Genomic DNA, 14,771 nt, shown 5'->3' on the forward strand with positions numbered 1-14,771 from the left:
TGCAAGAATGCAAATGAAAAATGATAGCTGGTTGATAACAGAAGTACATTATATTCCTTAATATGGGTTTGACTACAGAAGAAAAAATGGTACATATAAGGAGCAGTACATTGATTATTAAAGAATAATCAGTATTCTTAGTAAGAAAGAAGTATGACACAATATATAGGAATTGAGTGCAAGAAACATGCGTTATCCTCAGCACAACTTTTCATACTAGTATGATCTAAAGTTAATTTAACTTAGTTTTATTAATATCAATTAGCAATCTTTAATAGTCAAATTGTAATTGTATGATCAACCACACAATCCTTTGTAATTTTATAATAAGATTTCTTCATATTGAATAACTGGGATGTAATTTTAAATCTCTCTATGTCTCATTTTTCTTTTGTAAGATTAATTACAGGTGGTATAATTATACATTATACATTAGCATCTCTAGAATAAACAATTCTGGTTTATCAGCATGGCCTTTTCACAGTGTCACTTGTGAAAACAGACTAGAGGTCATCAGCAGAAAATTTGCTTGGTATATATAGCAGACATAATTGGTTGACTTGCAAGATATGCAGGCTGTACTGACAGATTTTTAATTAGCCCACTTTCCCTTGTGCTAAAGGTCTAAAACTAAATATGTTTCTGTCTGTGTGGTTAGACTATGACTAAGTTGCATTTTAGTTTTGCAGAAACAGTTATACCACATTATTATATCATATATGTTAATCATATTTCTGGTTAATATGTAGTAGGACCTGTGCAAAATGCAAAATGATTTTTAAAGTTTTTTTTTTTTTTTTTTTTTTTGTATAGCTAAGGGTTCTAGCTCTGAAGGGATTTTACTTGGAACTTTTTCTAAAAGAAGAAAAATGCCTCTATTGTAGAGTTCTAAACAACTACCTTTAAGCTTTCTCCCAGAGGGACGAATCAAAGAGCACTTTAAGGTGTTACATGAAACCCTTTTTATAAGAGTGTGGTTAATGTTTGTTTTGCAGTGATGACTAAATTTAAACTAAATCATTGGGTCACCATGAGAATCAGCATTGCCATAGTAACTCTGCTGCCTATATGCACAACAGGTAAGTAACTAAAGGCAGTGACCAGTTGCATTATTATTTGACTATTTCTTCAATTAACATATAATATAATATAATATAATACATATAATACTGCATTGCAATTATTGTTCTGAAGTGCAGAATTTCATAATGAAATTATAGTTTGTTATAAGGTTATACGGGATCTCAATATTGTAATAAGGATCTCAACTGGTCAAGTGTTGTTTGTGTTTTATCACTGATACATTATAATAGTATATATAATAAAAATAAATATAATAGTATAATTATACTCATATGCAATCTTATCACTCTAGCAAACTACCATGGTGTTTAACATCCAAAATATGAAAAACAAGATGAAAGAGAATACGCTGATTCAACTGTTTAAATTTAAAAGCAAAGTATACCTAATTTTTAACTGAAATATTTTTCCAGTACCAAAACACAGTCAGTGGCAAAGAGAAATTCTAGCTTCAACAGGTATGTGATTACAGAAAAAAAAATTACAGATGCACCATTCAGTTATATCAATCCTCGTATTTCAGTATGGAATCTTTATGAAATACATAATTCAGTAAAATAACAATAATTTCCTTAGGAGATGAATAAACAATAAATTACAGGCACTATAAAAATTAATGCTTGCATTACAACCATTATTGCTGTATTGCTTCTCACAGAAATTCCTGTAGAACACATTGACCCTGGTTCCATTGACCTGACTCCATTAATAAACACACTCCTTAATGCTTCACATGCAGGTAATAACACCACCACCCACTACCCACACACACACACACACACACACACACACACACACACACACACACACAATAGCTGTAAGCTTACAAGCCCAGAATAAACAATTCATATGACATATGAATTACCCTATGTGGCCAAAAGTTTATGGACACCTGACCATCACACCCTTTTGTGCTCATTTCAGAGTTAGTCCCCCTTTTCTTTTATAATAACCTCCACTCTTCTAGGAAGGTTTTCCACTATATTTGGAGCATGGCTGTGGGGATTTGTCAGCTTGACATTCAGCCACAACAGTATTGGTGTGGTGGGGCACTGATGTCAGGCGTGGAGGCCTGGGGTGCAGTCAGCATTGTAGTTCATCCCAAAGGTGTTCAGTTATAGCACAACATTGTATGTGTTAGGCCATATATTGGGACCCCTAATTTCTTGGCTAATTCCAAACCAATTTGCAATTTGACTATCAAGCTCTGCCCACTTAGATTTTGAACTAACATCTGTAATATTCAAAACTTACTTTTGCAAACTAGTCCTACAATTTGGTGTCAAACTATTCAGTAGAGTGTGAACCTCAATCATTATAAAAAAAATATGTTTTTTTTTGCTTATAAAAACATGCATAGCTCTTGTAAAATGAGGTGTACAGTGAAATTTCTGCAAACAATGTGGCTGCTGCTGGAGCTTGGTTTACTCAAATAGCTGTAAGCCAAGACTGGTTGCATGCATTCAAACAAAACTTGAAAAACATGTTTAGTACATTGTTCTGAGAAGGTCTGCAAACTTCAGGGATAGGGAGCAGAGTTAAGTTCAAATAGCTGTTTCTCAGGACCCATAAGTCAGATCAAACTGATGTTGGGTGAGGAGGCCTGGTGTGTAGTCAGTGTTCCAGTTCATCCCAAAGGTGTTCAGTGGGGTTGAGGTCAGGGCTCTGTGCAGGTCACTTGAGTTCTTCTACTCCAACTTTGGCAAACCATGTCTTTATGGACCTCGCATTGTGCACAGGGGCATCGTCATGCTGGAACAGGTTTGGGCCTCTTAGTTCCAGGGGAAATTGTAATGCTACAGCATACAGAGACAATGTAGACAACAGTTTTCTTCAAAATTTGTGGCAACAGTTTGGGGAAGAACCATGTATGTGTGTGACGGTTAGGTATCCACATACTTTTGGCCATATAGTGTATAAAGGCCCAAAATAGCCCAACATTATTGTACATTCATGCAAACATAAACACACACAGACACACAGCATGAGCACTATACCTATAGGCTAATACCAAACCATATTGTCATAGACCAGGGTAAGCTGGGTAATTTTTGTCAGCCAACATTGTTGTTATGTTGCTCTCGTAGCCAAAAAGGAGGAAAATGAACAAAAATGCTAACATTCCAAGGCAGTCCAACAACAAGCATTAACTGATAGTTTTGAGAAATCAGTAACATTGATATTCTCTTAGTTGCAAACAGTGAGAATAAAACAGCACTTTATGCTACTATTTGCTGCTGGAAAAGTGAATAACTCCATATATGACAAATATTCCATAAATACTATTTAAATTATATATATGTATATGTGTGTGTGTGTGTGTGTGTGTGTGTGTGTCTGTTCTTGCAGGTTCTGAGCATTTGCTCTCTGTTCTGAGTGTGACATCACACAGCTCTCTTGCACTGCACAAAATCACCCTGCTGGTCTACAACAGTAAATGCAATCATCTCTGACTGCTTGTATTCATCCTGAGGTGAAATAGGAACAGGCTTTTGTGTAGTTATTGCATGACATGTTTGATTCTGTGTGTGTGTGTGTGTGTGTGTAGTCTCTAGTTTTCAGGACATTGAGACCGGTATGTTTCCCCTGAGATACTGCTACTGTGTGACAAACAAAACCAATGACCTCACAGGTTAATACTGTTATGAAACACACTATATCATATTAAGATCCATTATACAATTTGCTTGATATGACTGGGCTGCTTTTACATTTGTGTGTGTGTGATTAGATTTTACAGCCATATTGCTGGATGTAATGGGGAACTCAACTAGCTACCTGCAGGAGCTGTTTAAATCTAGCTCTATTCTCTCAGGTAAGGTAGAACACACACACACACTTACACTTGCCAGTAATCAGTTTCCAGCACCTGTAAAAGAAAAGCTTTGTATTTATGTTGCTTTATGTTCGGTCAGGGATAGGGAGCAGAGTTAAGTTCAAATAGCTATTTCTCAGGAACCATAAGTCAGATCAAGCTGAAATTTGGTGTACTACATTACTATGCTACGTAATCTAAGGATTTTTAAGAGGATTTTTAATAATTACTGGGTTACTTCAAAAAACCTGGTTGCCATCAGCCAATCAGCTTTAAGCAGACGTTTTACATGATTATAGTTGAGCTATCATCACAGAACTTGATAAGTATTTTCATCTATGGTCTCTTTATTTTTCTATGTAACTTTTCAAGAACTTGTCACTGGAGGCGATATTTGCTTGGACCCAGCAGTTCACCTCTTGTGGCTTTATTTTATTTACTGTACTTGCATTGAGTCCTTCCTGTTGTTGATGCAGTTGGCCAGATGAAGAGCTCAGACTGTATCTACATCTGTGTAATGGCTGGAAAAACAGGTCAGCTATACCACCCACACAAATACCCACACATTCAATACACATCCAGTTCTGTGCATAGGTCTACAGATCAGTGTACAGTTCAGTATGGGACATTATCATCTTTCTCTCTCTCTCTCTCTCTCTCTCTCTCTCTCTCTCTATCTATCTATCTCTGTGGATGTGTGTTTAGACAAAGAACAGAACGAGCTGTGGGATTCTGTTCCTCCACTGTTCAACCAGACCATTATAGAGCACACACACACAGGTACAAAGCTGGACACACACATACATGCGCGCACGCACACACACACACACACACACACACACACACATACACACACACACTACCCTGTAAGTGTTACTACCCTTTCCACTTCTTTCCAGTTCCTTTCCACTGATGGATGGGGTAGAGGGGGCCTGACAAACTAGCAACAAATGGGCTACAGTCATTTATTGTATACATTAAAAATGCACCAATATGCTAGGTTTATCTAATAAATCAACTAACGGGTCTAGGTACAAAGACGGTATACCTAATAAAGTGGCCACTAACTGTCACTACACCTCATTATATACAAGTGCACATTAGTAATAATCCCTTCATATTTGTGTGTTTTGCAAAATGTGTTTATTTGCATTTATACAGATCATTTATTTATGATTTTTAGTTTGAGCTATGCATCCATATTGGGTTCTGTCCCCGTTCTGTCTTAAACATATTTGTATGTTTGACTGTTTATTTCAACCATATACAGGCAAATTTTTCTGTCTCTGTCACTGCCTCTATCTGTCTGTTTATCTTGGGCTCTCAGAAATGTACCGTATTGACCCCATCATGAATATGCATGAATATTCACGGTTAATAAAAGGCATGCATTCAAAGCTTTTCTTTTAATTAATTTGAAATTTAATCAAAATGCTTTTTACTAATTTGACAATTCCTATAATTTATGTCAGATTAGGTTTCTAGGTCAGTGTAGCAGTGCTACTAAAGACAAAAGGGACTAATGCTAAGGTTTGAGTGTTCTCTAAATTCTCAGCCATATCAGCAGATTTCCCAACATCCTCTACCATGCACCCTGCTGTTTCTGTGACTTCTCCATCCGCAACCACCACCACTGCAACTACACCTGATCACATGACAGCTGTACTTTCTGCTGTGTCAATGACAGCTGGGTTGAATACTACACTTACAACATTTCCCATGATAACAGTGCCTGTTAGTGTTCTCATCTCAACATCAGACACTGTTCCAACATCACCTCAAACATCGCCAGCCAGAAGCACTGCAGTTTTACCTGAACGACCAGCCACAACTACCAGCCAACCTGCACACCCCACTGTTTCCATGACTTCAGCAGTTCCAACAATGGCTGATACAGCAACAGAAACATCGACAACAATTCCTATGAAAACTGCTGCAACACAATCCAGTCCAGCTACAAGCAGAACCCCTCACATTGACAAACCAGGCAAGCATATTTGATTTATTATAGGTTCTGTCCCAAATGGTGTCCTAAGGTCCTAGCATGTGTTCCTCCTCCAAGTACACAACTTGTATGAATTCACTGAGGTGTGCAAGTACTCAGTGGCATGAGGGTGTAATAGAGAATTTGGGACAGTCCTTAGAACCTTTTAGGATGTTGTCTATTGTTGTTTATAGAGCACTGCTTTCACAGTGTCTTAACTTTCAGCAATATGGGTGGAGAATTTATGAAGTCAGTGTCAGTCTGTTCCTTCTGTGGATGCGTTGAACAATGAAATTTAAGATTTTGCAGTTTTCCCCTTGGAATTGAATGTGGTTTATAGTCACTTTATCAGTTCAACAAAACGGAAAGCTCACACAGACAAATGCAAATGATGCATGTCAAAATAAGGTATGCAATAGCAAATATATCCAATGATGTGATGATCTATAGATGAAAGTAGCAATTAATCATACATAAGTCATAACCTTAATCCTGCCCAATGACAATTTTGTTAATAACAAAAACTTAATGATGAAAGACACTTTATTTGAATATGTTTTTTAGTTGTAGGTTTTGATGTTGCTGCATCCGCCTTGTTTCTCTCTGCTTTTAAAGTGCCACTGAAATCAAAATTGCAACACAGTGTTGCAACACTGTTTATACCTGTCCCATAGTGCAATAGTAATGCAATAATGCAATAGTATACCTAGAAAAAAAATAAAGTTTTGCACATATTCTTGTTTTCATTTTATAGTTTGTCAGATTTTCTGATGAGTCATCCTGTATTAGTCTTGTGTTTGTAGCTTTCCGTCCTGCCCCCAGGAGCACGTCTTGCTCTACACTAGCAGCTGGTTACTATCAAACATGGTGCATTTTTGGCTGTGCATCTTCCTGCCCACTGTTACCTTTTCCAACTATCCTTTGTTCCAAGTTCTTGGTTATGTGACAGACACATTTTCACCAAGTTTTACCAACTTGGGGCTGTTCAATACCGTAATGTCTTGCTCAGACTGATCAAGAATGTGATTCTGTGTTTATATACTATCTGGACAGCATAAGAGTAATTTATCTACCTTTCAGAGGTCTGATATGTTCTCGTGATGACTGTCACCATCAGGGCTGACGGATGACCACGGCTCAAACACGTAACTCCAAAAACACAGGGCATCTTATCATCTAGGATATTGCCCTCATTAAATTCAACAGCCATGGATGTTATGAAATCCTCCATAGTTGAAAAAAGGCCTTTGTTAAACCTTTCACTGTTCTTCATATTTAGCTAGTTTGCTCAGCAATTGTCAAGTTTATTATTCAGTGGAGGTGTAGTGTGTCTTGGTGGCTATTGGCTCTTGTATAAATCAGTCAAGCATTTCACCACACCTTCACATTAAATTCTTGTTTCAGGAAATATGTCAACATACAGAATCAAATTATGGGTCTCAGGCCATTTCATAGGTATTTTTAACAAATCTGTCCTGTGACTGGTCCTTGCTAATAATTGCAGGAGATGTGTGGTCAGAGACCAGTCTTAAAGAACACATTAAGTTTGTACAGCACCCATGAGCACCAGAGACCATCTGTTTTTGTCCCCCAAATGGAGAAATGGGACACCCTATGGCCTTGTAGAAATTGCGGTCATGCACAAATGAGGACCAGAAGAGTACCATCTGGGACAGGTCAATACTGCACCAGGCATAGTTGTGTATATTTTGGACATTCAACAAATTAGTAGTATAACTAAATATCTGTATCACTCATAGACCCGAACTCCTAAACCTGACCCGAACTCTGAGTGTAATCTGCAACAAAAACAAACCTAGTTAATTATTGGTAGACATAAATCAGTTTTAGCTTTTCTCAGTAAGACCTCACGTACCAGCTCAGCTGAATTATATGTATGGAACTGGCCTTTGGTCTCCAATTCAAAGCAACAGCTGTGCCAGTTCAGCGGTGCCCAGGTGGGGTGAATGTGATTGCTTCCATAGTGCTGCTCTGATTTGAGTGCAGACAGGATGGTGGTAGTGATAGTACCCACGGCAATGCTGTCAGATACCCCTGGAGAGAAGTCTAAGTGGCAGGGTCAGAAAAGTGTAAAAGCACATTAAAAATGCAATCTCTTTCTCTCTATCTCTTTCTGTCACAACCCAGTTGCTTGTTCGCATGTGTATATCTGTGTGATGATCAAGAATGAGCAATAGAGAGCTAAATAAAGAGAGAGAAGCCCCAGATGAATATTTTTATAAGAGCCCACAAGGGGGCACAAGCACTTCATAGCTTTTCTAAACATACACTAAAAAATAACACTAAAAATGACTTCTGAAGCAAAAAGAATCTATTTCCACTGGCATGACCTAAATTCAGCAGGTTAAAGAATATATTGTGCACACGCAGTCACTAACCTTGTTTCTGGTGGAATAATGAAGAGCTCAATCCCATTTTTTAAGGATCTTGCTCAAGGACAAAGGCTCTCTCTTACAGTCCTGGAATTAGAAGCCTCTTCTAGTTACAAGCATGGCCTCTTCTAGTTAAACCACTGAGCTAAAAGCAGGGGTCATCACATTGTTGGTTTTCCATGGATATTTTGGTCATAACATGCAGTATTCATTATAAAATAGGCAGCTATGATGTTTAGTTTAATTCAATTCAATTTTATGACAGCACTTTTAAGAATAGACATTTTTACAAAGCAGCTTTACAGAAATCCAGATATAAGTCTAGATACTTAATGAGCAAGCCAGAGGTGACAGTAGCAAGGGAAAACTCCCTGAGACACAAGGAGCCAGACATCCTCTTCAGGGTGACATCAGATAGAAGAAGAATCAAGTGTTTGGGATGATAATATTGTAAATAGCTGCCTTGGAATGAGCACACAACAGTCTTTATGTTTGCAGCTGCAGCTCTTGGAACTGCATGTCTCTACAAAATCTAGGTGAGATTATCCCCTGAAGCAGGAAGTCAAAGACATACGTAGACAGAAAAGTTTTTGGGAATTGCAAGTCTTGGGGCTATTCCCAAGTCTGGAACCAAAGGAAGCAACGTTTTTAAAAACAAGGTTGGAGGTAAACGCCACAAAAATGTGGAAGCTCTGCAGGAAGAATGTTGAAAAATTCTGTTTTATACTGTTGATGTCCTTGTCCGTGCCAAGAATAAGAGATTAAATATATGCACAAGGTTGACATTTCTGTTGCTATGGGAGATTCTGTGCTGTTCTGACAGGTTGTCCATGGCGATCTGAGCTTTTCTATAGAGGAAGTCAGAGAAAGGACCAGAAAGAAACTCTGGATGAGGCCCTGAGTGCGAACAGTCCGACAATCAGCACAATTAAGCTGCAGCCATGTGTGTTTGAGCTGTGCAAGTTTTTCTCCCTGTGCCTTTGCAGAGGTTTAAGTCAGAAAACTAGTCTGCAGAGGTAACGTGCATATACCTCACACACATACACTTGCACAATGCACACTGCAAATCTTCTCCACAGAAGTATCATACATTCATACAGCCTCAAAGGGTAGAGCCACAAACACAAACAATTTGTACACCTGAGAATGTTGATAAGTTCTCTCCCTTTCTCTCTAGGTACTGCATAGACAGTCATTTTTGGTATGAAAAGCACACAGTGGAGGTGTGCAGTCGTGTGAAAAGAGTCACCTTCTCCAAGAGTAAGTGCTAAAAAAAGATTTAAATAAAAAATCAAACTAACAGTAGCATGAAATGAAAGAACAGCAGACTGAACACCTGAAAACACCTGAAGATTCAGGAAGGGTGAAATTTAAGAAAACTAAAATCTCACTGCTGTCCCACAAAAGAACAAGATACTTTAGTGACTTATAGTTTTAATTTAGAGTGCTTTTATTTCAGAGAAAACCCATATAGTGAAATATACACTCACCATCCACTTTATTAGGAACACCTGCACAGGCTCACCCAAACTGGACAGTTGAAGACTGGAAAAGACCAGGTGATTTTTTTTCTTTTTCTAATTCAGTGCTATTAGATGTGCCTCAGCAGTTTCTGAAATACTCAAACCAGCCTGTCTGGCACCAACAACTGATGTTTGATGTGAACATTAACTGAAGCTCCTGACATATAAATGCATGATTTTATGCATTATGCTGCTGCCAGATAAATGGCTGATTGGAGAACTGCATAAATGAGCAGGTGTACAGGTGTTCCTATTAAAGTGCATGGGGAGTGTATGTTAAAATATTGTGGAAAAAAAATTTAAATGGTGTCTGTTTAAAACTTTGCATCGCATTCTGAATGTGATATTGTTAATAATGTTAAAGCCCACCCTTTGCCTGTCTAGCTGGCGCCAATCTCTTTCATATGCTTTGAACAGCTTTTATAATCTCTCACTTATGATATAATATGTTTTTGCCCATTCGTCTCAACATAAAACAAAACAAATCAAAACAAAATTCTTTCAAACTATTTTTCTCTTGTTTTTGTTTTCTAATCGCATTTTGTAAAATTCTAGGTATACTTTTATATACCATACTTTTGATTATCCAAATTAGCTTTTAACATGCAATGCTGGGACATAAAAAGTTGATACAAATAAAAAGCTTCTATTCAAAATGCAAAAGCAGTTTCAAGACATAGATATGTACATCCAAAAATAAGAGCCATATGGCAGTCTGTAAGAGAGCCATCACATTTGTGGACATTATCATTTCTTTTAAAGGACTGTCTAAATTTTGCAAATCCCTGCAGGTTCAAAAACACAACTTGCTATAGTGCTCTATGAGTGCTTTATGATAAGCCATATCTACAAACACACAGCATCTGCATAAAGAGGTGACACACATTCACATAGCTAATGTTTTTCAAAACATCCATTACAATGAAAAGATTTACTGTCTGAATAAAATCTACTAGTCTAGATACCAAAAACACAGGCACAGTATCACAAAAAAGGGTAATCATAGTGGACAGAAATCTGCAATAGTTTGGGCATTACAGTGTAGCAAATACCTGCTGCAGCGCAACAGATTATGAGACAAAGGTAATTAAGCCTCTCCTCTTTTTTGCCATCTCCTTCAATTAGTTTCTTTGAATATTAAGAATACTTCTTAGGTGCATTTCAGTTTTCTAAGATGTGTAGGAATCTGAGCACACAGAATTGTGTGTCTGAGAGAGAGACACAGAGAATTTCTCATTAAACAACACCAGGCATGACTAATGATGTCTAAGGTCAGTTTAGATGGTGTGTGTGTGTGTATGTGTATGTCAGCTGTAACTCAATACGATAGAACATGATTGTCATTGTGTGTTCTGAGGATGAGATAATACAGTGTAAAATACAGGAAGCTTCAATCAGATTTTAGAAACCACTTTAAATAATGAATTTAATCTAATTAATCTCTCTCTTTCATACTTGCACAGGTCTGAAGCAGAAGTGCCTGGCAAAGATGTGTGTTAAAATGTGAGAAGAGCATGATGTTCCTGCAAGACTGTTACCGAGCAACAGACCAAATCCCTGAACTCTTTCACCTCTGAAAGGAAGAGAAAATGAGAGAGAGAGAGAGAGAGAGAGAGAGAGAGAGAGAGCAGTGTGCGAAACTGTATTTTTGCAGTACTACATATTGGTAGCAGTATATAACCATTAAAATCACCACTGCAGTTTTACAATTATGCTGCTTTTATAAGTCATTTATTGCCCAATATACTTGTTAAATAAATTTGAATGTGTTCATTAAAGCACTAATTTCTATTTCAGCTTTTCTGAGTAGCTAGCTAGCCAACTTTGATAACTAATTATTATAATATTGTGTGTTTGCCTAGACTGAATATCTAGTTGGTTTTGATTTGTAAGTTAAAGCCAACCAACGTTCACAGAATGGAATAACCTATTTAAACTAGCAGGTTATTAGGTAACCTGCTTGCAAACTTTAGCTAGCTAGGCTGGTCTCTTGTCAGGTCTGTGGTATAACGTTACCCCTATTTAAGCCTGTTGCACTTACCCTGTTTTGCTAATATTACTGAATCTGTTGTCTTATCAAAACAATAGCTATATATTTAACTGTGGTTCTATGAATCCCAGATGATCATTGGGGTAAGAGAGACTCATCTGGATAACTCGCTGTGCAGATATAACAGAACCTTCCTACAAAGTCACAAACTGTCATGGTTTCGAAGAACAAGGAGCCCTGGTAGTTGTAGTTCACAGAACTAAGGTTACATACAGAAGTAGCATTTTAACCACCAGGGGCAGCAAGCGTCACCAGGGTTCCTTGTTATTCATAACCATGACACTTTGTGACTGCTCAGGAAGCAGTAGTGAAGACCACCATGAGTGGCATGTCTCTAAGTAATGCCCATGAGGTGATGCTCCTCATACTGTAGAGTGGAATGTAATGGTAGGGGCTGGGCGATGAGGATGCCTGAGATGATATAAAGAAGAAACATTGAGTGATACCAGAATCAAAAATGAGTCCATCCTCTTCTGGATCTCACCAGATAGTGGGATTATAAATCATTACGTTCCACAATTGAATACTATAAAGCCAACAGTGTAAAGAGTATAAAGCCATAGTGTCATGGCTAGTTTAGATCCTGTCAGCAGTGCCTGCAATCAGTCTAGACCCATTTTTGGAAGTGGCTGAGACCATACTAGAATATGGTGGCTCAAGTGACAGGTCATTATATGGAAAAATACACTAAAAGGCCAAAAGTATGTGGACACCTGACCAATCAGATCCATATGTGCTTGTTAAACATCCCAATTTAAATTTAGTCCTCCCTTTGCTGTTGTAACCACCAATCTTCTGGGAAGGCTTTCCACTAGAATAAAAAAAAAAAAAAAAAAAAAAGCCTATGGGGATTTGTTTATTCAGCCACAAGAGCATTAGTGAGGTCAGGCATTGATGTTGGGTGTGGAGGCCTGGTGCACAGTCAGCATTTCAGTTCATTCCAAAGGTGTTCAGTGGAGTTGAGTTCAGGGCTCTGTGCAGGACACTCGAGTTCTTCCACACCTGCCTTGGTAAATCAGGTTTTATATTTTAATACTATATTTATATTTATAGAGCTCACCTTGTGCACAGGGGCATTGTCATGCATTGTTTTGGGCCCCTTGGTTCTGGTGAAGGGGAATCTTAACGCCACAGCGTACAAAGACATTCTAGACAATTGTGTGCTTCCAACTTTGTGGCAACAGTTTGGGGAAGACCCATATATGCGTGTGATGGTCAGGTGTCCACATACTTTTGGCCATATAGTGTAGCATCCTCATACTCTTTCTATAAGCAACGGGGAGGATGACAATCATTGGGCTATAAGGAAATCTGTGTTAAAGGACATGAGATTGCTTTCTTGAATTCTGATTATCCCACTAGCAATCTTTAAAAGAGGCAGTGTTGGAGGCAGGATCTAAATCTGCCAGCTGAGTACACTAAACCTCTCACTCAGTTTGGTTAACCACTCCAGTGTATCTTTAAAGAATGAGTGGTCCATTAAAAAAAAACAAAAAACAACGCCAGCCCCAGAGCTGCATATTAACGGTATGTTACCACAGGCCCACTAGTTGGCTGGACTGCAGGAGATGTGGTATAATGTGATCAGTTAAGGGAGTACCTGATAAGATGGGAAGAAAGAGTAAGAAAGAACATCATTTCAACACAATCGGTAGTATACAACTGTGGAAGAGCAATGTCTTCACACCATCACACTATTCAGTGTTACAAAGTGGGTTCCCTTTTGAGTCTAGTACCTCTCAAGATTCCTTCTTCATGTCATGTCCCTGTCTTGCTCATTAGGGAATAAGCTCACCCTGCTCTGGAGCTCCATGTCCTCTGGAGCCCACAAGGAAAATAAACAAACTCTTTTGCTGTGTTGCAGCAGCAGGAAAAAAGGTGGGCAGAAGACTCATTCTCTGAACTTGAAGCCCACTTTGGCAGAGAGTGTATGTAGCTCAACACTGCAGCAGACAGAAGTGCTACAGGGTAGTGTTAAGGCTGCCTTGGCAAAATAAAAGTTGGATCCTCCACCCAACATGGCTAGATATTTGCCTAATCTATTTCATGGTACATCCACCCATGTGAGTGGCTGGGTTATTCTGCAATGTACCGATTTCACTGATGACCTGCTATGTGTATTTAAGTTCATGTAGAGCCTGCAACTTGACAAAAAAGCATTCATACTGACAGGCAGAAACCCAAGGCTTGAGATTACTGTCAGCAGTGGAGAGACCAGTCGACTCATTAATAATACAGCTGATGAAGTTTTGCACATAAAGCCATGCTGCATACAACCCAACTATAGAAGATCTGATATGTTGGTTTGTAAAGCATATGATACACTGGAGAGTGTGAGTTGTTTCACCAATCCAGTGGCACATACAGTTAACTAACACACAGTTAGTTAACTAAATAATGTCTGCAGCAAGAGATGCAATGGACACAGAGATCTTACAGACAGTATTTGAAGCTATAGGAGTCATGGTCACAAGGTGTTGCAAATCACTGAGTGTTAACACAGCTGAGATAAATTTGGTTGGCTCACATGCCATTGTTGAAACACACACTGTACCACAAGTAAAAAGTTAACAGTTTGTTTTGCCAGTAAATATCTGAAAGCCTTTTTGAAAATGCTTAACTGTTTGAAAGATGCAAGTAATTCACATAATTGAAAATGCTGATACTGGGTTGCTTTGCTACTAGGAATTTGTCATACCATTACATTCCTAATCATGACAAAGGGGTTATTACCTTTCAGAGGAAGAACACACTTTACTAAATAACCCCAGGCATAACGGAGCAGATCAGAGGCATGAGAGCTTCTGAGGGAAAAAAAACCCACAAAGAGCAAGCAGTATCCGGAAGTGTAACTTTTGTTCTGTGGTTGGGTATGTGAAAATGTGTCTGTGTGTTCTTGTTCACTGCTGTGAGTGTGCAGCCT

At 38.3% G+C, this 14,771-nt stretch overlaps 1 protein-coding gene across 1 annotated transcript; it reads left to right on the top strand.

Annotated features, from left to right (window-relative positions):
- The first annotated feature begins 871 nt into the window (after nucleotides 1-871).
- Nucleotides 872-11,512, top strand: LOC113543381 (HERV-H LTR-associating protein 1). The gene is made up of 11 exons (XM_053227756.1): nucleotides 872-1,079; nucleotides 1,497-1,541; nucleotides 1,742-1,822; nucleotides 3,433-3,516; nucleotides 3,632-3,715; nucleotides 3,815-3,898; nucleotides 4,375-4,431; nucleotides 4,604-4,841; nucleotides 9,067-9,291; nucleotides 9,453-9,535; nucleotides 11,262-11,512. The coding sequence occupies exons 1-11, from the start codon at nucleotides 998-1,000 to the stop codon at nucleotides 11,303-11,305; spliced, it is 1,107 nt and encodes a 368-aa protein (XP_053083731.1). The 5' UTR covers nucleotides 872-997; the 3' UTR covers nucleotides 11,306-11,512.
- The last annotated feature ends 3,259 nt before the right edge of the window (nucleotides 11,513-14,771 follow it).

Source organism: Pangasianodon hypophthalmus, chromosome 21, assembly GCF_027358585.1.
Source record: "Pangasianodon hypophthalmus isolate fPanHyp1 chromosome 21, fPanHyp1.pri, whole genome shotgun sequence".
Classification (NCBI taxonomy): domain Eukaryota; kingdom Metazoa; phylum Chordata; class Actinopteri; order Siluriformes; family Pangasiidae; genus Pangasianodon; species Pangasianodon hypophthalmus.

Excerpts from the sequence above, each read along its gene's own strand:
- LOC113543381 (XM_053227756.1), top strand. The coding sequence starts at position 998 with ATGACTAAATTTAAACTAAATCATTGGGTCACCATGAGAATCAGCATT. Across the intron at positions 1,080-1,496 it reads GCTGCCTATATGCACAACAG|TACCAAAACACAGTCAGTGG; the intron begins GTAAGTAACTAA and ends ATATTTTTCCAG. Across the intron at positions 9,536-11,261 it reads AAGAGTCACCTTCTCCAAGA|GTCTGAAGCAGAAGTGCCTG; the intron begins GTAAGTGCTAAA and ends ATACTTGCACAG.